The 25,657-nt window shown below is 45.4% G+C and overlaps 2 protein-coding genes across 4 annotated transcripts; one reads left to right on the top strand and one right to left on the bottom strand.

Moving 5' to 3' along the window:
* Positions 1 to 18: 18 nt before the first annotated feature.
* c23h12orf66 (chromosome 23 C12orf66 homolog) lies at positions 19 to 5,152 on the top strand. Its single transcript, XM_010886916.4, has 3 exons — positions 19 to 641; positions 1,025 to 1,313; positions 3,460 to 5,152. Exons 1-3 carry the CDS (start codon positions 398 to 400, stop codon positions 4,277 to 4,279), a joined length of 1,353 nt encoding a protein of 450 aa, XP_010885218.1. The 5' UTR covers positions 19 to 397; the 3' UTR covers positions 4,280 to 5,152.
* Positions 5,153 to 5,572: 420 nt separating this feature from the next.
* Positions 5,573 to 25,497, bottom strand: LOC105020157 (SLIT-ROBO Rho GTPase-activating protein 1). 3 transcript variants are annotated; one of them, XM_010886914.4, is made up of 24 exons: positions 25,271 to 25,497; positions 25,100 to 25,175; positions 17,633 to 17,828; positions 16,941 to 16,995; positions 16,747 to 16,854; positions 15,644 to 15,706; positions 15,130 to 15,321; positions 14,781 to 14,909; positions 14,445 to 14,666; positions 14,255 to 14,356; positions 13,498 to 13,695; positions 13,279 to 13,363; positions 13,024 to 13,051; positions 12,844 to 12,877; positions 12,700 to 12,760; positions 12,529 to 12,606; positions 12,308 to 12,442; positions 11,551 to 11,656; positions 10,152 to 10,376; positions 9,834 to 9,907; positions 9,314 to 9,494; positions 8,513 to 8,626; positions 7,978 to 8,299; positions 5,573 to 7,800 (listed from the first exon to the last, which is right to left on the bottom strand). In XM_010886914.4, exons 2-24 carry the CDS (start codon positions 25,164 to 25,166, stop codon positions 7,381 to 7,383), a joined length of 3,195 nt encoding a protein of 1,064 aa, XP_010885216.1. In that variant the 5' UTR covers positions 25,167 to 25,175; positions 25,271 to 25,497; the 3' UTR covers positions 5,573 to 7,380. The 3 variants fall into 3 exon arrangements, with proteins under 3 accessions (XP_010885216.1, XP_010885215.1, XP_019898186.1); XM_010886913.4 differs by having other exon boundaries at positions 25,100 to 25,269; positions 25,342 to 25,497; XM_020042627.3 differs by lacking the exons at positions 25,100 to 25,175; positions 25,271 to 25,497 and adding an exon at positions 17,935 to 18,108.
* Positions 25,498 to 25,657: the final 160 nt, after the last annotated feature.

The following is a 25,657-nucleotide window of genomic DNA, read 5'->3' as shown; positions in this document are numbered from 1 at the left end:
ATGTTGCTTACGAGTCTCAGTCCTTAATCCGTTCCTTTCTGAGTTGCCGTAGTGTTATGTTGATCATACGGAAAATTAACTTTGTGAGCCAGCTATCTTTCGGTACATTTGTATTACATTTTTTTTTTATTAAACACAGACAGCTGTTTTCATCCATCAAATGGTTTAATACGTTTAGTAGCGGTGTTCAACATACATATATTTTACAATGAAAAGCAAGGTGAATTCGTTTGGGACCAAGACTGAGAGTAAGAGGGAGGTTGCTAAAAAAGCTAACCTAGATACCTAGCCAGCTACAGCTACCTTGATTGCAGTGTGCTACGATCACAGTACAGTAGTACGAAAATAATATTTGTAAATTAAATAGCTACTATAGTGACCTGATTAACCTAAAATCATGACGGAGGCTCCGTGCGAGGAAGAGGAACTCCGGCCAGTGCCACGGGAGCGGGCAATCCTGGAGAGTTTCTTTACGCAACTCGGGATGTTCTCGTTTGACCGTGCAAAGGACTATGTGGAGAAAGAGAAGGACAACAGCAAGAGCTCCGGGGCAATATGGGCCGCACTCCTGGCCGCCCTTGCTCATCTTGCCGCGGCAGAGAAGGCCTATCACAACATGACGTTCCTCGGACAAAAACTGGGTAAAGCAGCTCCCCACAAACGCCCTTTCTTTTACGCTACGTATACGAGGTTAATTGGCTGTGGTACAGTTATAACTTTCATGATTAGTCGAATTGTTATCTATCACTAATAGTTTAGGACTAACGAACAACTACGGACGTGAAATGTAATTAGAAATGCAGCTCAGCAAATCACGATTACTACCGTAATATAAATAACAGCAGGTGGCGACAAAAGACCACAATGTGGATGTATGCAGTACTTCCCCTAAAACATTGCATTTAGCAGCACATCGCATCTTTTCAAATACATTCCCAAAATGAATTGTTTTTTCTACTTAGATCCAATATGATGCCATTGCAGATGTATGGTGCATAACCCTTTCTCCCCGGTCTCCCTGCAGGCGGACAGTCCTTCTTCAGCCGCAAGGACTCCATCCGTACTATTTATACCTCCCTGTTCAATGAGCTGAAGAAGGTGGTGACCATGGGACGCCACGCCCAGCCAGGCTCCACCCTCTACCTGGAGGACTTGCTGTCGCATTTGTCGGAGCAACTGTGTCACTTTACCCAAGCCCGCATGGAGATGGCTGATCTGTATGAGAAGATGCACGCACTGAGCAGCCAAAAAAACATCAACTTAGAGGAGCTGGTCACCACACTGGAGGCAGTGCTCCAGAAATACAGCTCCAGGTGTGTTTTAGGGCTGCGCAATATGGCTCCAAATTCATCTTGTTTATATTTGTTTTTCTTTAAAAATGTTTTAACAAATGTGCATTTCTGGCAACAATTTGTTTAATATTTTGGTTTAGCTTCCATTGATTTGTGTTCCCCTCTCACTGTTTTAATGTAAGGTTTCTAGTGTTAAAAAGTTCCCTTTATAATAACCTTTTAATTCAAGTCTCTAACAGCAAGATACTTAATTGGTTAGGAGGGTTCCTGTAGTGTATGTGATTATAAAGTTAAATAGACCACCTCTGGATTTATGTTCTCAATATCATTCTGCCATGTAGACACTGGCTGGTTTATAGCTGACTATTTCTGAAGGTTGTTGGGAAAAATCATTTTCCCAAGGTCTTCTACAAAACCAGTTATGATATTACCATAATTGCTAACAGTTACGCTAAGGTTGTTTCGCATAGGCTACACTAGAAAATGTGTACTATGTTTTCTTCTACTTAAAACAAGCACTAACAAGAGAGTACAGTGGATTGCAAGTATTCACCCATCTTGGATCTTTTCACATTTTGTTACATTACAAAGTGTGATTGATATGGATTTTTTTTAATTAACTGGCCTACATAAAATATCTTCACATTTTTACAAATACCTAAAATACAGACCTAGTCATTGTATATGTACTCGCCCCCTTTCTTTATGGAAATTTCAAACGATATCTGGATTCCAATTTGTCTTAACAAATCATGTTATAAGTTACAAGGAATCACTGAATTAATAGGAATTGAAGTGTATTTTTGAAATGACTAGCCATTCCTTTGTCCCCCAAACATAAACCATCTGTAAATTCCCTCAAGTATTTAGTTTGATGCACAGATTGAACTATAAACACCAGGGGGCTTTATTGAATATCTCTCATAAAGAAGGGCAGTGATTAATAGATGGGGGGAAAATCTGATATTTGAAATCTCTTCAATTGTAAAGTTAGTTAGGTCAATACTTACAGTGCCTTCGGAAAGTATTCAGACCCCTTCGCTTTCTCCCCATTCTGTTGCTTTTTTGACTTCATTTTGAATTGATTAAATATATATTTGACAATTTTAGAAATGTGTTTTCACTATCATATAGCATGGTGGGTAGATTTATGGCAAAACATTTGAATCAATTATAAATTAATTATATAACACAAAATGCTGAGAAATTCAAAGGGTCTGAATACATTCTCTATGCGGTGGTGGATCTATTAAACCAAAGATAGATGCCCTGAACTGAGCTCCAAGACAGAAAAAGAAACAACTTCACATTGGTGGTTTTGAAACAGCAAGGGTGTTCAGTTGTTACGTGTTAAGAAGAATGCAAATATTACTGTAATGTATACTGTAATTTAACACTGCAAAAAACTATCCCTTTTGGCCTAACCCTTTAGTTTGGAACGATTCAAACATATTGTATAACTGGCTACCTACTTTCAGTTACGGTGGTGGCTGCATTGTAGTATGGGTTTGCTAGACAGCATTTAAGACTGGGTTGTTTTTAAGATAAAAATGTGGGATTCAACTGAGTACAGGAAAAAACCCAGAAGGATAGAAAACCAAACGTGTGTGTGCAAGCAATTACAGTGTGAGGGGACAAAACAACATTTCATAAATGAAGATTGAGAGTATGGGGAGGGTAGCTAACAGTTGGGGGTGGCGAGTAGCTTTCTGCTGAGATCAGCAGATATGAGATTTAGCTCAGCCAGAACCAAACCAAGCCCGACACAGAAAAAAAACCCTGCCTGACTGAGTCGTAGTTCACACTGCAGCGGGTCATGTTCTGGTGAACACGGGTGGTTGTGCCGTCAGGGGTGAAGGTGACTCTCTCCCACAGCCGTCAGTGCCGCCAGGAAAAGTAATCAGCTCTGATCATACGAGAATACGCACACAGGATATGAACTGCTAATCAGGGCCAGGACTTGCGCGCCCAGACACCCACACAAATTTGCCAGATGAACAAATCCCCAGCAGCACAGAGCAACCGGAGATGTGCAGTACTGTTCGGCTCACACAGTCAGCCTCCTGCCCCACAGTAATTAGCTTTAGCATTATTCATCATTAGGACAAGTGGTCTTAGTCAGTAGTGGAGTTGATTGATTTGTTTGGCTCCTCCATGTCCTTCCCAGGTTCCACCACCCCATCCTGGGTCGCGTGGAGGGCGGGTTCCAGACGGAGGTGGACGTGGTCACCCAGCTGCTGCGTTGCCAGGCCCAGGTGTCCGAGTGGCACTTCCTGCCTGCCCTGCTGAGCCTGCATGGGGCCAACTCCAAGCTGACCGCCTGGGGCCAGCTCTTCCAGCGCCAGAAGGAGACACGCAAGCACCTGTTCGGGGGCCAGTCCCAGAAGGCCGTGCAGACGCCCCACCTGTACGCGTGGCTGCAGCGCTTCCAGGGGGCACTCCTGGCCAAGTTCAGCTTCTACTTCCACGAGGCGCTGAGCCGCCAGACGGCGTCGGCCGACATGAAGGCCCTGACGGCGCGCACCGTGCCCGACTACCATGGGAAAATCTGCTCGTTCGTCCGCAAGCACGACGCCAGCAACGTGTCGCTGGTGTTCGACAACCGTGGCTCGGAGAGCTTCCAGGGCCATGGCTACCACCACCCACACTCGTACCGCGAGGCACCCAAGGGGGTTGAGCAGTTTCCCGCTGTGGTCTCGCTGCCAGGGGGTGAGCGTCCACTCACTCACTGGCCCAACGTCATCATGATGATGGGTGACCGGGAGGCTGAGCTAAACACGCTGGACAAGGTGGTGCACTTCTACGACGACAAGGTCCAGAGTACCTACTACCTGACACGGCCGGAACCGCACTTTACCCTAGTGGTCATCTTTGACGGCAGGAAGTCCGAGAAGGATTCCCACATCACCACCTTCCTGCAGGAGATCTCCAGCTCGCTGAGGAACTCAAAACCCTTCAGCACCCTTAAACCTGGCTCCAAGGGCTGAGAGGGACATGAGCCTTGCCGTTAATGCACTGCTTCACATACTACACACACAACATCTCAACATACGTTAACATACCTTATGGGGACGCATAAGGAAAGCAGGCTGAGGTGTTCAATTGTGAGACAAGCTGTTCGATTTACATTCTTGCAACATTCTGATTGGTGTCAACTTAACAGTGGAACTTTCAGTACTCTGCTTGGCTTTAGTCATTTCTATTTATTTTTAAAGGTAGGCATAGTCCTATCTCAATTTTAGTCAGTCTGGATTTGCTGAATGATTAAATTATTACACTTCTTTTTGCAAGGACTTTGCACAATCATCAACAAACCAATGCCGGATGTAGCCAGCATTGGTTTGTAGCCAGATCCAACTGTTCAGTTAAGCATCATGCTGTGAATTTAGGCCACCATTTAATCTGCTGGTTGTAGGAATTGAGGAGTTTTAAAGGTAATTGTTCAGGCATTTGCTGAGATGTGATTTACGGTAAACACTGCATGTGTGGGCTCAAACCAAAATGCTGTTTAAAGCCATGCTTAGATCCAGCAATAGCATTTAAATCCTGCTCTTTGTTTGCTATACCAAATCATTTCCAGACCAAAGATGTCACACTATCAGACATGAATGTCTATCACTGAACTGCTGTATTAAGACATATGTTTTTTTATTTCTGTTCCATGACAGGATAGCAAATGTCCTCCCCCTGAACGGGGCATAATGCTGCTATGTAACAAAATCACCTTTGTTCAGTTTATGTTCATTCTTTTTATGAAATTCATAATTTAGTTTTACTATAAAAGTAATTGTTTGGTTGTGGCACTCATTTTGTGGTTTTAATTTCTAAATAAAGACTGTTGTTGACTGCAGGAAAAGGTTTACGTGTTTGGCTAGTGTATTTTCTAGGATATTAAAACTAGGCAAATCTGCCTCCACAGGTGTTTTTTATCCCCACTGGGACAATTCCACCCTAAGGGTTATAGGTTGACCTACTCTTGTCCATAGTGTTAGAATTGGTGTTAACTAGGTTTAAGCATTATACGTTAGGTGATAGGTTGAACGATAAAGGTTAGGTTATTGAGTTTAGGGAACATGGATATATAGAAGTCCCCTCAAATAAAAACATGCAACTATGAAAGAGTGAATTTCACCGTGTGCTGGAAGTTCTGATGTGAGTTTTCATTCAACCCCAGCAAATCCTGTCCTCGCTCCATACATTCACCTGAGAGGATCAAGGCTGTATCTCAGGCTCTACCAACCAAAACACACTCATTTATTACCTTTTATTTATAATATAAATACAACACATCAATACAATCCATTTGGCTATAAGAGCTCGTCTTTTGGAAGCTCAGTAGTTTCATATACAGCAACACTAACAGACAAAACCATTTCCTTTACCTATCAAACATTCAGAGAGAAACCAATGTCCCTTAAAATGCACCTGTTCACATGTTATAATGCTACATGCCAAGTACACGGTTTTTCCCTACACATCAAAGTGCAATGTCACAATGGATTAACTAGAGGATTCATAATTCAGTCTTCTACTAAACACTATGATTATTTCTTTCGGAGTGCTGCTGCCGTTCTTCGTTCAGGACATGCGTGAGTGGATCACACAAAACACATGGGTAAAAAAAGGCACTTTCGCATTGACACACACACACACACACACACAGACACACACACACACACACCATTCTTAGACGCGAAACCCCAGTACTACTCACGCACACAGTGGCACACACACACCCCAGTTCCAGACGCCCGGAGGGCACATTCAGTGTGCTGTTGTTCAAGTGTATTTTGGGCATTTACACACAAGAGCCCCACCCTGTTAGCTTACTGTGAACTTTTAAGGTTATCTAGTGACTTAAGTGTAACACAATCAGATACAGACACTCACACAAACACACACACACACACTGAGTGCCAATACACGTGCACACCAAATACACAACATCCGCAACCCTTTCCTGTACATGTTCCGGTACTAAAGGCAGACATGAATAATCCATCATCATTTTATCCAACATCGCACTTACAAAGGAACAGAACGAGGGCAGGCAGAGAACATACACACACACACAGGGTAATGGGAAATAAACCACACACACCCTGGCCCAGGGAAACGTACAGAACTACAGTGACTCTTCTAAAGTCACTCCAGCCCTGTGCCTTCAAATAATTTCCTGTGGCCTGAGTGTTTCAGTTCTTTGAAACACAAAAGAAGGCTGTTTTGTTGTAGGGTAACGCCACCCCTGTGCCCACTGAACATTCAATACAGAGCTGAACAGTCGTAGTTAAATACAGAAACATTCATAAAATAGCTGAACATTGGTTAAATAGAAGGTGAGTTTTGTCACCAAGGACCTCAAGAGGCTTCGGTCGAGGCATTTGTGAGCTTAGCAGCGGAACCAAGTGAAATAGAAAATAATGTAAAAAAAATTCCCACAGACAGCCTCACTTACATTTCCACACTGTGTGAGTCCCCCATCCGAGCCCCCCCCCTTACCCAGCAGGCACCTCTTCACTTTGCATGTCCCCTTCTGGTGCTTCACCCATTGAAAATCCCACGTAGATGCAGCAGCCAATCAGAATACACTAAGAATACAGCAGCCTTTCGGTGATAGGCTCCTGAGCTAATTCAGGCCTACCTTCATCACGACATTACAGTCGACGTTCACATCACTGAAACTAGATTTCACTGGAGGAGAAATACACTTCCCACATCGGATCAAGTCTCTTTTACAGCCTAGGATTTCTGTTTCTTTAGCTGTTAATCTGTACTTCTCCCATTCTGCCATCCCAAGCATGTAGCTACCCCTTGATAAATGCATCGATACATGGAGAAAGTAAACTCCTATACACCAAGAAGAGAGTACACACCAACCTGACAACACACACAAATATCATGGCATATCATAGATCATATTATATTATTATTTTGTATAACTACATAAAACCCTTTTAGTTTCAGATCTGTCCTACTGTTTTCTACCCTTCTTCGTGATTATAAACAGTAAGCAGGTACCCTGTTCTCCACTCTTCTTTATTTTGGCCCAGTTTTGGCTTGACACGGGCCCAGGTCGGCCTGCTTTGGCTCACATGGTGCAGGACTTGTCCAGCGGCGGGGGAAGAGGGGGAGTACTGCTCTTCGGGGGCACCAAGGGTTTTGGCCTAAGGGCCGGCGGGCGAAGTGGAGCTCCCATACGTAGCGAAGCCCCCGCCACGGGCTTGAAGGAGCCCAGAGTGTCGGGGGAGGGGTTGGCAGACCGAAGAGGTGTTGGAGGTGGGCCAGGGAGGGGACTGAGAGGGCTCAGGGGGCTAGGCGTGCCGGGGGTACCGGGAGTCCCTGGGGTGGAGGGAGTGCTGTGGGGGCTGGGCGACTCGGAGGAGCAGGCAGTGTTCGGGCCGTTCTTCACCTGCTCCAGAGTGTCCAGCACCACATCAGGAGCCGGTCGGCAGCTCCCGCGCTCCAACTGCCGCAGCTCCCCCAGAGCGACGCTCACATTCTCTATATCCTATAGAAAGAGAGAGAGGGGTGAGAGGAGAGAGAAGGGGGGGAGGTAGTGCGAAGGGAAGCGTAGAGAGGCGGGGTGGAGGAACGAGAGAGAAGGCAATTTAAGTAGTGTGTCTGTTTTTCATTAAATACTGTACTGTATGTATCTCTGTGTGTGTGTGTGTGTGTGTGTGTGTACCTGTGCCAGCGTGTCAGGATCCAGGGCTCTGGAGCTGAAGCCATGCTGCCCGCTGCTGGAACGGCGGATGGGCGTGTCTTCCGGCCGACGCAGCGAATCGTGGCGGCTGACGGTAAGGGTTACCGCGGCAGTGGAACGGCGTCGACGCTCAGGGCTGTCAAGGGGCGGGGTTAGGCCATTGCCCCGTCCCAGAAGTAAGTCCCGTGGGCTGAAGTGACCAGTGACGGGTGGCGAGCTCCTTTCCAACGGCCCTCCGTTACCATGGTCACTAGAGCGACCAAGGGGGCGGCGGAAAAGATCAGTCCGTTTCCGACGGTGACTGCTGTGGAGAGACGTACATTACATACTCTTCAAACTACTAAATCCCTACTCTTCATCAACCACTTGCTTGGCTTGTTAGTCATTTTCAAATGTGCAGGTCTCCAGTGTTCTGTTGGTAATGATTTACTTTTAAGTCATTGGATTCTGTTGTAGGTCTGTGGTGGTCTGTTGGTAATGACTGACTTTTACTGTAAGTCTGTTGGTAACTACTGACCTGTTGTAGGTTTCAGGCGGTCTGTCAGTAGGAGAACTCAGCTCACTTCTGGCTCTCTTGTCATCATTGCTGGTGCTCCCACTGTCACTGTCCACGGTCAATGCAGAGTCAGGCCTGAAACAACACACGGGACCACTTACCAACCAAATCAGCATAACAACCTGTTACTCTACCAATCAGGACCTTACAGAATCTGTTACTCAACCAGTCATGAAATTCAATTAGTCAATCAATACAGTGGACAGTAAGTAGTCACTCCAAATTAATTAATCAACTAGGCAATCAATAGGTTACTAACTGTAGTCAATTAATCAATTTATACTAAAAAGGAATTTTAAATAATAAATAATTAATGGATAGTTATTTTGCTAATAATCTCGAAGAATGCTGTAACAGAATGTTTTTTATTTGATTTTATTGAGTATTGTAATTGGTATTTCACTGGACTGTGTTAGTTGTGTAATTTCAATCAAGAAACATTACAGAGCTGCATTTTGTTTTTGGACATTGTGAAAAATGTAAATCTACAGTCATTATAGAAATATAATGTTATTTAGGGGTGGAGCAAATTTAAATAATACCCTGAATGCACTGCAAATTTTCATTTGTTTATAGTTATCAAAGAGACAGTTAGTGGAATCAATCTAGTATTTTGTAATCTCTGGTTGTGAACATGTTATACAGACACATTCCGTTGGTATGGTTGTGTTAGCATGTATAACTGGTTAGCTACAATATGTGGTAGTTATGTACTAAATACATGCTTAATATGTGCTAGTTGTGCTTTAGCAGTGTACTTGCCTGTCCTTTAGCGTAATGTACTGGTGAGGCACCAGGCCATGGGTGCCGTTGAGTCGCCCCTCCCACCAGTCATGTGACGCCCGCTGGAACAGTTGCAGAGATGTGCCCTTCTTAAAGGAGAGCTCTCGTCCCGAACGGCCAGTATAGTCAAACCTGGCCACCGCCTCTACGACTTCTCCCTCTGAGAGTGATAGAATAAGGAGGGAGGGGGCGAAAGATAAAATTGACAGACGGGAAATAGTATGATCAAGGGGGACCTGTCAATCACTTGTCCCCGGCTTGACCTTCCCTAAGATCAGCCAAGGAATTGGGGAATGTAAAAAAAACATAGCTAAGAGTCTTAGTTAGCCATTTCCCCATCGCAGCCCCCCTCCATCCTACAATAGGAAACACACTGCACACAGAGAGACGGGTGGGGGGGGGTCTCTAGGGTAGCAGTTGCCATGGAGACAGCTATCCATTGGTGGATGAGAGAGACGCCCACTGGGTGATTGCGTAGGGGTCAGAGGTCAAAGCGTACCCTCCTCGCTAGTCTGGGTCTCTGTACCGCCGTCCGGCTCCGCCTCCCCACCCGGCTCACTGAATGGACTCTCGCTGAGAAAAAGAGAAAATGTGGGGAGGGAATAAGTAGAGAGAGAATAATGGGGGGAGTAAATAAAGAGTCAGAAATAGAAAGGTAAAAGGAAGAACAAAAATGAGTGGAAGTACCATAATTCTGCAGGACAGAGTGATAACAGACAGACTTATTTTTTCACAAAATGGATGAACAGAAGAAAAAAATAAAATGCGCAGATGGTTGCAAGGCTGGAATATATACAGTCAAGTTCCTCTGTCTTACCAGTACTGGTCTCCAGTCATGCACTTCTCATAGACTGGCCCAGGCAGCTCTGGGGGGTCAGGGAAGATGTTGTCATGGTGCAGGATGACCGTCTTGATGACCTCATTAACGTGCGCTTGGCAGGCCACCTGGTCAAGGGCATCGGGCGTGGGCAGCAGGGTGGGGCCGAAGACAATGGCCAGATTCCCAGCATCCATCATGTTCTCATCGCTATACTGGGAAAGGCTGGGGGCCACAGGACAAAGGTCATCTCCACCGCACCCACAATGTGAACAGCCCAGGAGGGCTTGTCTACTTAAACTGTTATCCGTTCTTTGAGCTACTTTAGTTGATTCCACAAATGCAAATGTCAGAAATAAAACTACTCGTTGATTCAGGTTGTTAATATTCAAATTAGCTCCATCCCTGAACAATAAATCAGACCGCAGTTCAGGCCAGTGATATGTAATGTACAATACACTCAAAAGTATTTTAAATATGTATTTTAAATATGCATTTTAAATACATATAACAGCAATTTTGTGGATGAAGGATGCAAGACAATACCCATTAAAAAAAACTTGCAGGTTTAGTAAAATTGCTGCCTTTCTTTTAAATCCCACCTGGCAATTTCACAGAGAAGTGTTCATTTAGGAACCGTCCTTCCCTTTTAAACACAGGTCACATGCTCTGGTTACCACATTAGTAACATAACATTCACTTCAGTCAACATTCAGGCACTGGTACGGAAGTGAGTATACTGTTGAAATGTAATAGAAATGCTCCTTATTGCCTTCTACAGTGTAACTACTGGTCCTGGACAGTAATAGCAGTGCACTAAATGTTGATCATACACAATCTGTAAGTTAACATTCACACCCTTCTATGCGTTGATAGATCACACCTCTCTCGCTCTACTCCCATTCACACCTCCTGTAGAGATCTATTTGAAGCAGCATGAATGAGAGCTTGTGTTCTGCCACAGACAGACAGTCGGGGAGCGACAGAGATTCTTTGTGATCTGTGACAAGAGTAAAAAACTAAAAGAAATGCAGCAACAAACCTATTCGTATTCTGTGTAGAGAGGATAGTGTCTAGCTTGATAATAATCTCTGAAAGCCAGACAGTAAGTGTAGAAAATTAAATTAAAAATGCAACGAAGTATGGCATTACATCACAAACTGGGTAGAATATGCCCAGGAGTTGTTCGGGTTGGTGGGAGGGACGTGGATTGATTTGCCTTTCCAAGACGCGTTCTAGCAGGTAGCTTCGGGAGTACTTCCTGGTTGAGCGAGCAGTGTGGGGAAATGCGGGCCTTTTGACCTGGTTGAAGCCCTTGTTTCAAATTGTGTTTGACACCCCTGTTCTAGATTAACACAGCACATATTCTGTGTGGTTCTTTGTTAGTAGAAGTACTCACTGGTTGAGGAAGGCGAACAGGTAGCGCATCACGACCAGAGTTGCCCGAGGAACGCCCAGCAGAATCTTACGGACACACTGAGCTCTGTCATACAGGCTTTCTATACCTGTGGGGAGACAGACACACAAGCACCAGCTGTCAGTAAGAGTCCCAGGAACTCATGAAGTGTTTGTAATCCTGACACATCCTGAAATGTAAGCAGCCAACAAGAAAGGCAGCCCCCACTCCCTCTCCATTTCGTTCTCCTGAGTAGCTCGGTGCATTAATGTTTTTAAGAAAGACAGAGACAGATGAAGGGAGTTGTGAGATGGCAATACAGAGAGAGTCTTCCTGACAGTACCCAAATTGAATGTATTACTCATAACACTTTGTATTCATTATTTGAAAACCACTCTTTTTGTCAATGAATGTCACTGCACAGGAGCAGATAATTTATGGAGATCTCAAACTAACAGTGCATTTATGCGGGGCATGCAAAGCAACTGGAATCTTTTAATTTCAAATAGGCTTTGAATTAAAGGGCGTATTTACTGCTGCTAAGGATTTACTTTTCACACTGCATTTAGGTGGTATTCAAATCTCACTTGCAGTCATGCTAAACACTGATGTTTTGTTTCGAAGCTAAAACACACCTTCCCAAATTGCATCAACACACACACACACACACACACACACACAAACACAGCTACTGCTAAAACATAGACTAACCCCTGTACAGCCAACTCCCCACACTGTAGAAGAAGTAAATGCTACTCACGGACACAGGCCATTAGGTCATTAAACCTCTCCTTGGGGAAGAGCGGGTTCTCCAGCCCGCGGAAGTAGAGCTTTAGCACTCCGGCAACAGAGTTGATGTCATGGTTACTCTCCTCATCAATCAGCGGGTCGTTACCTGGGCAACAGAGACAGACACTGTAATTCATTTTCTCTTCCCTGGCCAGGCTGTTCCATTCTGATGATGTCATGGAGACCTCTTGCCTCTCTCAAAGGAGTTTTTGATGTCGTTGACCTCCACCTGTGACCCAGACACACGGAATATTCCCTGGTGCTGAAGGCCTGCGGGAGACGAGGGAAGGATTGAGGTGACCTCTAACCCGTGACCTGGCTAAGTGGAAGATCCGCCATTTTGTTTTGAGGAGCGTGACTCACCGTGGAGGTTGATGTAGCGGATGCAGCTCTCCACCAGTAAAGGAATGGCTTTAGTTGAGTCCTAGAAAACACACCTGGGCAATTAGCCAAACACCCACTGTTGAGCACATGAGGACAAGGCGAAAGAGAAAGGGGAAACATTACCTGCTGTTTGCTGTGCGAGTTCTTTCGTCCACGGCTAGATGGAGAGAAACAGACTTGGTTAAAGCGGTTTGATATTCCCAAGCTCGAAGCCAAGAGAGTGAGACAAGTTAAAAGAGAGGAACAGCCACAGCCTAGTTACGCTTCAGTCAATAAGATTTCTAAAGAGAGGTTGGGGCCTACCTGGTTGTCAGTGTGTCTGTTATTTGCCCTGGAGAGATGTGAAAGACACGGGCAAACAAAGGGGCCAGACATTTAAAATCAGCCACAGAAGCCAGCTGTAAAACTAGGTAGTGTTTATTAGAACATCAGGCATATTTTAAAGCCGTAAAAGAGAAGCAGTGTGTGAGAGAATTCACAAAACAAGCTTGAAAATTAAGATGGTGGATCAAGATAACAAAGAGGCGAGAGAACAACAAATGGTGGAGGGTCTCTTACCCTCAGCCATTGCTTTCTTCAGCAGGTCGTGTTTGGCCTGTAGTTTGGAGATGAGATTACTGCCCTCCAGATACTCCCGGAACTTCTGCATACCAGACAAAATAACATGTAGACTTTAGTAACTTCACGTCTGCCCTGGAAAGGGTAAGCGTCCAAACTTTTGACTGATACTGTATGTCACATATTGTATGTGTGTGTGTGTGTGGGTTCGTTTCTCACAGTAAAGTAAAAGAGCTCCGTCTCCTGTTGGTTTGCACGGCGCTTGGCCAGGCTAGGTTTGTTCAGGTAGCCGTCTGACACACTGGACTTGACCGACTCTGAGGAGGGGCTGTGCGTGAAACTCTGGGAAACGTCATAGTCATCCAACACGGTCATGTCCTGTAGGGTGGTGAGAGTGGCCCCCCATGTCTTCTTCACCTGGTACCAATGGTGGAGTTGAGATTAGACCAAAGTAATCCCTTTTGGGTAACTAATGGTGTGGATATGAGATATTCATGGATGTGAGGTTTGAGCAAGTGTGTATTGGTGTCTTAATCTACGAGGTGCAGATGGTGTGGGAGTGTATGTATTTATTTGTTCATGGTAATTACACTGTGTGTATGTGCGTGAGTGTTGCCGAGAAATGCAGATGCAGCTCATTACTCTAGTCTCCATCAGCACTTCTGTGCCCTTCAGGATAAGACAACAGACCATAGAACCATATACAATCTGCTCACCAGTAATACATTCTTCGAAACACACTTTACATAACCCCGAACAGCTACAGCTTCGGGGCACCAAAACAGTCTTTTTAGGTCAACATCTGTTGCAAAAACACGATCCAACCTAAAAGTCAACCGAACTACAACAAAGCACACTGGAAAACTGTACTTCTCCGTTATTAACAGGTGACCTAATTTCTTCAAGTGTCAAGTGAAAAGCGAAGCACAGTGTGAAGCCGATGAACATACGGCTGTGGGATAAATTTGCGCCTCACCTCCTCGTTCTCTATCTTAAGGGTGGAAAGGCGTGACTGGAGCTGCTGTAGCCTGGATGTCAGCTCCGCCTGCACCTGTGGCTGGGCTGCTATCTGGTTCACCTGACAGGAAAAGGGAACATATGTTTTAGTGTATTTGTCTGCATGTACACTTTTGTGTGTGAATGTGTATTTATTTATGCACACTCACCGGATCCCCCATGTGGGGCTGGAAGCTGAAACGTGGCGGGGGACAGAAGGCAGTGGGGTAGAGGCCCAGCAGGCGCTGTCTGTCGCGGGCAGGATCCAGGCCCTCCACAGCCCCCTCCAGCACCTCCAGCCCTGTTCGCCTGGAGGCCTCCAGACTCAGCTCTGCAGACAGGTAGGTCTTCAGCGCACGACTCAGACTGGAGTGATACCCCAGGTCACAGCACTGAGGGAGGGACATTTGTTAGAGAAAGAACGATGCACGCATGACCATTTTTGCCAATGCTGCTTGGGTTAGAGTGAAACTGATGTGTGTGGGCGCGTGCGCAAGTGTACTCACATCTATGATGTCAGGCAAGTCATGAATGTAGTATTTAAACACACAGGAATTAGTGGCCTCCATCGTTAGCAGGTACTCATTCCTGGCCTTCAGGGACTTCAGCTTGTTCTCAGAATACTTGGCCTTCCTCTAGAGAGAGATGTATTCAGAGAAAGCAGAGAGGGAAAAAGAGACAGAGGGAGATTGAAAGAGACAGAGGGGAAAGAAAGAGACAGAGTAAAAGAAACAGAGAGAGAGAAAATGAAAGAAAGCAAGAAGTGAGTAGAGACCATTTTAGCAAACCCTATAAAATCAACTTGAATCCAGGAACTAAGACGCCTTGAGGTTCCTCCCTCAGGATTCTCCATACCTTCTCCCTCATCTTCTCCATCTTGCGGGCGGCGTTGCGTCGCTGGTGGCGTTCCTCAATCCGCATGCCGAACAAGGGCTCCACCCCACCGCCAGGCCCCCCCTTCCCCACACCCACTTGGCGCTCAGCATCCCTCAGCTTGGTTTCCGCGCTCAGCGTCTCCGTATGGTACATGTGGTACGTCTTCATCACCTGGCACAGCCCACAATGCATTGGTCAACTACTATGCAAATCATTCTGCAACTGTTAAAAAGACTCAAATGGAAGCAGGAAGGCTTTAGGTAATTATGTCCTTTGTTTGAAAATCTCTCCTGTCTAGTGTCCATTACATAGGCCACAATCACCCATCACTGCCACCCTTACCCCAAACATTCATTATTCCAACACTCCAATCAGCTACTTTCCTTTACAACACTTTGCTTTTTAAATGTATGGGTTATAGCAAAGGAAAAGTGACAGTGGGAAAACTCCTTAAAGCTAACGATGTTTGGCAGGTTGAGATGATGTCACTCACAGTGTAGAGTTCATTCAGGAGCTTCATCAAATCTTCCTGCAATTGAAAAGTGATCTCCTTACTCTGAAAAAAAGAGGAAGAGAAGGAGGAGAAAAAGTGAGACTGAGGAGGAAGATGGAGAGAGAGGAAGTTCAACAAAGTACAGTGGTTATAAGAACTCTGTAGGCTATAGATCTACCAAGGCACTCCCTGCAAATCATTTCATAATTTCATCATGAATAAATCAATAAATCCATAAACATCCAGATGAATCCTTAAATAAAACAAGTAGTGGCAAGAAAAGGGCGGTAATTCCTAACCCCTGACTCCCAGATGCTCCCGTAGTCCCTCTCATGTATTAAATAGCTCTTTCCAGTTTGGCAGTTGGCATTCGACACGGCATTAATATTGCATTAAGCCAAATGACTCTGGAATCGCAGAACAGATGAATCCCATTCCATCAGATCACTGGCAGAGAGGGAGACCAGCTGAGCCTGTCGCCATGGACACCAGTCTGTCAGCAACTTCAGCGTTGTCATGGAACCAGCCGGTGTCACCCTGGACTCACTCACACTGACTGACAAGTGTCATCTGTTTCACTAGAGCTCCATAAGCAGCTATAACACAGTCAGGAAGGCTCTTTGTCTATGCATGCTCCGAATAGCCAGCAAGTAGTTCAGCACTTTAGGCATGATTAATAAAACAGGAGACAGCGAGATTTGTAGAAGCGTGCTAAGCTGAACTTGGAAAGGGTTTGTGCGGGGGTGTGTGTTTAACTAGTTCTACAGTATTCATAGGCAGGCTCCTCTGAACATACACAAGAAAACACAAAATGCACAGGGGAAAATGTGGGCCGCTACTGTACTTTTGATTAAAACCCATCAGGTGAAATCCTCTTTTAGCTCACAGGCTTTTCTGAAAATACACAGGGGATTACAAGGGGCGTCACTTTCCATTAGAGCTCATTAAGTCTCGCAGCTCCTTTTCTGGCGCATTCTCATTGTAACGGACGCGTCGATGAAGCCGTCCAGCCCCTTATTCCCTGGGCGGAGGCAACTAAAAACGGTGACGCCTTCCTTGTGACCAGCGGCACGTGCTCGTGACAGAGGCTGCCAGTTGCTCACCCTCTTGAGCAAGCGGGCGGAGTCATCGCTGATGTGCGTGAGGCGGGTGATGACGTTGTTCAGATACAGGTCACTGAGGGTGGCGTGGTCCTTACTCTCCCTCCTCACCTGGAGACAGGGACAGGTTACATTACCCAGACACGGTGTAACCAATTCCCAACTGGTGTCACTACCCTTCCACGTGCCGTACAAACCTGGTTGAGTAGAAGGTACCAGCAGTTAACCGGAGATAGGAGGTTCTGGTCCTTTCTGAAAGACACGGATCGAATGCATGTATAGTCATTAAAGTAAAAAAAAATACATGACCATAAAGCATTGTAGAGCATTTTTTCTTCATATGGCTCCAAGACTTGAAACTATTTAAATTGGATGTTTTGTACAGATGGTAGAGACTGACATCTAGCTCCTGGAATGTTCCGGATGTGTTTTTTTTATATTGTGTTGAACATTCTTGATTCATCCGATGTTCCAAGCTGTTGTTTTTTGTAAGCCAAAAGGTTTTAGCTGTTTCTGACGGACGTGTACAGACTTTTCAGTGAAATAATGACATCCTAGAATTTCATTGACCCTCATGTTGTCAGACACCAGTAACCAACTCAAAGGCAAACAAAACCAAGAATCAGGACTTGACACTGAAAGCTCTTCTTATGCCTGCAAAAATAATGTGACAGGAACACACCTGACTAACCAGAAACACCTGTCAAGCCAATGGACCCAATACTTTCGGGTCTCTGAAATAGATGGACTACATATTAGAATCCACCCTCAAAAGCATCTATACTTTACCCTCACAATAATTGTTTGATTTCACATTGAAACAAAAAAAATAAAATAAAAAATGCTTCTGTGTCCCAATATGCAGTGGTCCAACACACACGCGCCTTACTTGTACTGCTGGTGGTCCTTGGTGCTGCGTGTTTTGGCCATGAACCTCTCGGCTAGTTTCTCCAGGTTCCTGGAGTACTCGGTCTCGATCTCAGCCTTCTTCCTGAAGAAGTCCTGAAGATCCTGAAGCAGCTGCACCCGCATCTCTGTCTGCTGCTCCAAACACCGCTGCTGCTCCACAAGCTGAGCACGCACATCTACACACACGCACACACACGCATGCACGCACACACACACACACACACGATCATCAGAGGCATCTACACATGCAAGACACACCCTCGCGACCTCTGGTTTACATACCTTAACGAATTATATTCATACAACATGTTTTCCACCAGGTCTCAAAGCCCTTTGCAGAAGGTGGGAACACCTCTCTCCATCACCCATGAAGCTAGGCACCCGACTGGTGGACCCACGCGGCAGCCATTTTGTGTCAGAACACATGCTCAACAGTTAACAACTATCACAGCGGGGAATGTAAATGTCCCTGCATGCGTGCGTGCCAGTGCACACACAAGCAGACGTGCGTGTCTGGAAATTCGATTAGTTAGGGCAAAGGCCATGATACTATTTTGTTGGGAACTCTATGAAGAATGTGTGTGTCAGTGTACCACAATGTGGGCATGTGTAAACTGTGTGCGCGCACGTCAGTGTTGATGCGGCAGATCTGAGCGGTCTTCACCTTCCTCGTCACATGGTTCACACACAGTGTGTGGTTGCCAAGACAACAGGTAGTGGAGTGGAGAGGGTCCCCTGGGGATTTGTGTGTGCGTGTGTGTGTTGGAGAGAGAACATTTGGGATAAAGAAGAAAAATTATCTAAATGTCAAAAACAGAGGAAGAGACACAGAATGACAGGAGTGGAAGGGAGAGAGACGGTGAGATAGAGAGACATATACAGGGAGTGAGAAAAGATAAAGGAGCAGAGGAGGTGGGGGGTTATCATTGTGTATTCTCGTCCAGTCTCCCTCCTGCTGCAGAGTGTCAGATAGATCTAACAGTACCACCACCGCAGCATGCCATGCCATGCTGACTGGGAGACCAGAATGTGTGTGTCAATTCAATTCATTAAGTGCTTTACAGGCTTTTACCACTTTTGCCAAACCAAACCTTTAAGAAGCAATAATAATACAATATGTGGGGAAAACAAGTATTTAATACACTGCCGATTTTGCAGGCTTTCCCACTTACAAAGCATGTAGAGGTCTGTAATTCTTATCATAGGTACTCTTCAACTGTGACTGACGGAATCTAAAACAAAAATCCAGAAAATCACATTGTATGATTTTTAAGTAATTAATTTGCATTGTATTGCTCGACATAAATATTTGATACATTAGAAAAGCAGAACTTAATATTTGGTACAGAAACCTTTGTTTGCAATTACAGAGATCATACGTTTCCTGTAGTTCTTGACCAAGTTTGTACACACTTCAACAGGGATTATGGCCCACTCCTCCATACAGACCTTCGCTGGGCAATACAGACTTTCAGCTCCCTCCAAAGATTTTCTATTGGGTTCAGGTCTGGAGACTGGCTAGGCCACTCCAGGACCTTGAGATGCTTCTTACGGAGCCGCTCCTTAGTTGCCCTGGCTATGTGTTTCGGGTCATTGTCATGCTGGAAGACCCAGCCACGACCCATCTTCAATGCTCTTACTGAGGGAAGGAGGTTGTTGGCCAAGATCTCGCGATACATGGCCCCATCCATCCTCCCCTCAATACGATGCAGTCGTCCTGTCCCCTTAGCAGAAAAGCATCCCCAAAGAATGAAGTTTCCACCTCCATCCTTCATGGTTGGGATGGTGTTCTTGGGGTTGTACTCATCCTTCTTCTACCTCCAAACACAGCAAGTGGAGTTTAGACCAAAAAGCTCTATTTATGTCTCATCAGACCACATGACCTTCTCCCATTCCTCCTCTGGATCATCCAGATGGTCATTGGCAAACTTCTGATGGGCCTGGACATTTTAATCCATGATGGCGTAGTATGTTACTAATGGTTTTCTTGGAGACTGTGGTCCCAGCTCTCTTCAGGTCATTGACCAGGTCCTGCTGTGTAGTTCTGGGCTGATCCCTCACCTTCCTCATGATCATTGATGCCCCAAGAGGTGAGATCTTGATTGGAGCCCCAGACCGAAGGAGACTGACCGTCATCTTGAACTTCTTCCATTTTCTAATAATTCCGCCAACAGTTGTTGCCTTCTCACCAAGCTGCTTGCCTATTGTCCTATAGCCCATCCCAGCCTTGTGCAGGTCTACAATTTTATCCCTGATGTCCTTTCACAGCTCTCTGGTCTTGGCCATTGTGGAGAGGTTGGAGTCTGTTTGATTGAGTGTGTGGACAGGTGTCTTTTATACAGGTAACGAGTTCAAACAGGTGCAGTTAATACAGGTAATGAGTGGAGAACAGTAGGGCTTCTTAAAGAAACACTAACAGGTCTGTGAGAGCCGAAATTCTTACTGGTTGGTAGGTGATACTTATGTCATGCAATAAAATGCAAATGTATTATTTAAAAAAAATCTTACAATGTGATTTCCTGGATTTTTGTTTTAGATTCTCTCACAGTTGAAGTGTACCTATGATAAAAATTACAGACCTCTACATGCTTTCTAAGTAGGAAAACCTGCAAAATCAGCAGTGTATCAAATACTTGTTCAGTGTATCAAATACATTTCTGGGCCAACTGCTCTAAAGGGTCTCAGTGTGTTAGGAGACCAAACTTTGGTTGCCCTTTTCCCAACTAGGAGTACTAAGGGGAATTTCCCAAGTTCTGCCTCACAGGGAAAGTTCAGAGGCATTTCTGTCAACACCAAAAATGTTTATACTGAAACTTGTGGAGCGTTTCAAGGTTCATTCTCCTAGACTGAAATGATATGTACATTCCGAAAATCTGGACTATTTCTGAAAGACTACTACATAGTTTATTTCAGTTTTAATGGACAATGCCCAGTCCTTACAATGCTGTTCTAGTACATACAGATTTTGTTGTAGTCTTTGTTCTGTGGGTGACAAGATGACTAAGCCATAATCAAAATATATTTCATTGTTTTTTGGGGGGAGTCAAAATAGGTAGATTGCTCTAATTTGGTAGCCACTTCATTTAAATGAACATTGGATAACATTGGACTAAGAGCTCAATCTTGTTTAACACACTCAAAACAGTTTAGTACTTATAGGTACACCTTTGAAGAACGTTCCCCCAAAGGTACAATATTGGTCTTTAATGGGACAGAAGAGCACCTTTTGACTAATAGAAATGGTACAAAGTGAATGAAAACAAAAAAAAGACCACTAAAGGGTACACAATTGTCTCTCAAAAAGGTACCCCCCCCAGCGACAAGCATTTGTAGCCTTTTAAGTACACACCGGTACATCTATTTCTGAGTGTGTTGTCCTCTTCTGCACATTGTTTTCTTAATACATCACATATATAATATCATAGACCTTGATGCCCACACCACTTCGATGGAGTTCTAAGAAAAAACATCATGCCATACTGAGACAAACAGAGATGCCTTGATAGACATTTGGGTCAAATTTGCCAACATTTTGAAAATCAGTGTAATAATTCCTTGGCTCCCGATCTCAGGCCCCCCTCATTACCAGGTTAAACAGCCTGAGATCAGCCTCTCGAAGTTTTACTTTTGTGTTTCAGCATTTATGTTCAAACATGGTCTGGCTCACAGGTTAACAAACTATCAGTTAATCATTTAGTTCAGATAATGTAGAATTGTCCAGTTCATTTTGTCTCTTTTCATTGTTTAATTACCAATTTTGGGGTGGTTAAGTAATTTTTCTGAGAATGTGTAGCGGTTTTTAAAACTCTGTTTCCAGATATTACTATCTCTGATTGTGAGCTATTCCCCCCAAATTTCCTCCATAGTTCCCAGTATTAATTGTGATTAGTTGCCTCGATTTCATGTCAAGCTCACTGGTCATGTAATGGGACCCTCCCCCATTAAGGGCTGGGATACCTGAAGTTGAGGTCTACAGTATGTGTTCCTGTTAGTGTGGCCAGAGGACGCTTTCAAAGGTGACGAACATGTCCTGAGGAACGACGATATCAAACTCAATCCTTTTTATGTGACGAAACTGATGGGATGTGTTATTTTATGATTGGGTAAGCAAACAGTTTAACTGTGAGCAAATCTTCATCTCCTTATAATTTTTGCGTTCAGGTTTCAAAAGTTAATTTGTGACCAATGAAGAGGGGCGCTGAAAGTGACTAGAATGTAACGGAAGAACAATACATAGTACACCTTTACTAGTCTTGACCCTAAATGAACTTTACAAACACTAAACACCTGGAAGCGCAAATAAAATAATGGCTAATGAACCGGGTGTGGCCAATGCCACCTCCTACCTGTGTGTGTGCGTAAGAACAGGTCAAAGCTGTACAGGAAGAGGAAGCAAATACTGGCATGTTTCCATGACAACCACATCCAAGGACACAAGGGCCGAACACCGTTGGATGATCATAAATTCACGCACAAGCGCACGCACAAGTGCCCGCACACACACGCAGAATAAGAGATTCTTATTCTTCCAGTCACACGACTTGTGTGCACGTGCACTTGTGCTTGCACTCGGTCTCTGTCTCTTCTCTTCCTTTTCTCTCTTATATATCATTTTGGTTCCACAATATGATGCTGTGTTTTCCTAGACCACTGTTTCTCAACCCTGGACGCCCCCTGCCCTGCATGTTTTACATCTCTCCCTGCCCTAACATACCTGATTTAGCTCATGAATGACTTGATAATGAGCTGATCCTTTGAATCAGGTGAGACAGAAAAAATATCTAAAACATGCAGGGCAGGGGGCGTCCAGGAGCAGGGTTGAGAAACTGTCCTAGAGAATTGGATCTCTGAGTGGCAAAGGTTGTTTGCCTTCCCTATATGGGAGAAATACATGGTGATGTTGGTGGCCGGCATACGAGGGAGGCTCAGTGATTCGCCCGAATTGAATACTAGAACAAGAAAAACATGAACAGGCCCAGAGAAGAGCGGCAGCATCCAGACGAGTCTAGTTGTGTCATAAAGACACGATTTTCACTGCTGTCTGTAAAGGCACACACCGATGCCAATAAAGTTATCTCCCTCTCTCTCTCCCTCTCTCTCTCCCTCCCTCTCTCCCTCCCTCCCGGGTATGCAGATGTGGGGTCAGTAATCACATGTTTGCAGATGCAGGCAAAAACAGAAGTGCCTGCAGCAGAGCTCCAATGCACAGCTCCACTTTCCCCTCCAGCACTTCACCTCTACACTCCTCCCACATCCCCGTAGCGGACGACATGGCCAGACAGAGAGACAAACTGGAAGACGGGAAAACAACCAACTGCTTGACAGTTAGCCAGCCAGCCAGACCGACGTTTGGATCAAAAGTCCAAGTCCCTGGGTATACCTGGGCATCTGATCAGCACGCTGATTGACAACACTCTCCCTGTGACATCATCATGTGAGCAGAACAACCCCCCCTCGTAAACACAGCTACTCCTGACCAATCACAGGCCGTGGGAGGGAAGGCAGACTGCAAATCCACATAGCGACAATTCAGATTACATACATGTACCTCCTCTAAGACGGGATGGAGGGAGCGTCAGTGAAGCGGCGCTGTTTCTTTAAGTGGTCATTGTAATTCAGGGGATCCCCGTGTGTGTTCTGGCCAGCTGCCACAGCCCGGTATGCGTGCGCGGGGGCGCACACCCGCATTTACGCACACGCAAACACACACACACACACACACACACACACTAATGCTCTCCGATGCTCTCCATAAAATCTAATCATTCAAAGTCACTGTGTCGATGTCGATTTACAGTGTGTGTGTGTGTGTGTGTGTGTGTCCATAAGGGACAAGCCCAGGGAGTAGCCAGTCGTCCTCTGTGATGCAGTGACAGAATGAGCACAGCAGGATAGAAGAGAGAAGAGGGAATATCTAGGGAGGACATTTTCTCTTGTATGAATCTCAACAACTCCTAAGTTCCGATTGGCAATACGTGTGTGCACTGATTAATTGATGATGTAACTGTAATTCAGACCTTACCTGATCAGAATGCCCCCGCAGTCATCCCCCCCCCACACACTCACATACATACACACCATGTCATTTCCGTCCAAACTCAACTATACATCTTCATTTCTTCCTTCATCTTGGATGTAAGTGACATCAGGCTTTTCCACGACAATGTGGTGCTGCTTCCGGTGAAAGTGAATGCCATTTCCTTCCCTCAGATGAGTGATCATGTGGGTGTGAAAGCATGGCAGGTGATGTGAAAACTGTGGTGAGGATATGTGTTATCTGGGGCTGTGAGCGAGAGCATGTGAGAGATTGAGTGAGACTGGGTTCTGTCCATTTCTCTACAACATGCCCATTTAATTATGATAGGAATTTGTGGCCTGGCAACAATCTTGACTGGAAAATCCGACTGAGAGAGTTGTGCAGTCCTTCGTAAGCATAGATAGACAACATATCGATAAATTAAAGAAGGATGGAGAGAGGGAGAATGTGGGGTGAAAGACAAAATGAAGGAGATAGTGTAAAGGCATGGATGCATCTGGTTCAGAATACAGTGTGTGAGTGCCACTGTGTAAGGAGTGACATTTACACAGCGGTCTCCCGTCACACTTGGCTGCACAGTCAGTAAGTGCCCTCCCCAGGTACTCCTCCTTTTACACTGTACCACAGGACACTGTGGTGGTGGTGGGGTGGGGGGATAGGTCACCATGGTTACTGCACTCCGCTGAGGTCCGACTGTCAAAAAAGTATAACAACCCGCTCTCCTCTGGGATAAAATTGGGGTTGACAGACGATGAATCCGATGCCGTGGCCCACAACTCGCAGAGCGCCGTGCCCATTATCATCATGTCTGACACACACACACACACACACACACACACACAATAGCCTGCTGCATTCACAGCCTCTGAGGAATACCAATAAATGTAGACCAATTTATTGGAACAGTACCAAGATAGACTGACAGCTCCCATGTACAGAAACTGCCCAGCACTACTTCACTGTAAACATACTGACTGGCTGGTAGTGTACACTAGTAGTGGCAAACACCATCACTTCCACATGGCTGAGTAAGATCAAGGACTCTGCAGGATCCCCTCCTTCTCCCCACATCCCACTCTCCTGATATTCTCCCCCTCAGGCTCCTTGCAGCACTCAGGATGAACCCAGAAATACTGACGTCTCACGGTGAGGTGTCATTGTTGTTCCCCACTACACATTCATTATCTAAACAAGCCGTGTGTGAAAAGGAGAAATCGGACATACTGGCGCCCGGTGTATGGACAGGTGTTGGTATGAGTGTGCTTGCGGGAGGTTATGTGGGAGTGTGGGTGTGTACTGGAGTGAGTGAGGAGTAGATGTTTTGCGTGTGTAAGCGTGCACGCGATTGCGGTTAGGTGGGTGGGTGTGACTGTGTGATGCGTTAGTAATAAAAAATAAAAACATCCATACCTTTCACCTGGCTCTCATACTCTGCAATGATCTCTTTGTCCTTCTTACTCTTGCCCAGGTTCGACATGTCGTTGCACTACGGATGGTCAATCAGACAAAGGTCCTAACCTTGATTATTCCGAGGCGCAATCGCAAACCACAGGTTACATACCAGGAAATCCATCCACTCACTGCTGGAAAAAGAAAATTTAGTATTCCTCATCAAGGGACGGCCGATAAAACACTCAATCTGCCTGAATCACCCTCTCCATGGAGCCACCAGTGACCGCCAGAGCCATGCTAAGGTCGCATTCCCTGTGAGCTGTCAGTTGGGAAGCAGGTAGAAACAATTTCCCATTAGCGAGCTCAATGACCGCAGGAGCGGCAGCGGCAGACACACGCACCGGGCTGCGGTAAGGGGTGCACGCCCACTAGGTAATTTACTGGGTGAGTTCTTTTTGCGTGGCACGGTTCCCGATGTGGGTGGAGATTTCACTTCAAGACCAATGGAAGGGTCTACAATGTGCAGACCCGCCCACCCAGTGCACCGGACGCCCGGTGGACCACACACGCACACAC

The sequence above is a fragment of the Esox lucius genome, chromosome 23 (genome assembly GCF_011004845.1).
Source record: "Esox lucius isolate fEsoLuc1 chromosome 23, fEsoLuc1.pri, whole genome shotgun sequence".
NCBI classification, from domain to species: Eukaryota; Metazoa; Chordata; class Actinopteri; order Esociformes; family Esocidae; genus Esox; species Esox lucius.
Note: the sequence above shows the minus strand (reverse complement) of the source record. Positions and strands in the feature narration are given on the sequence as shown.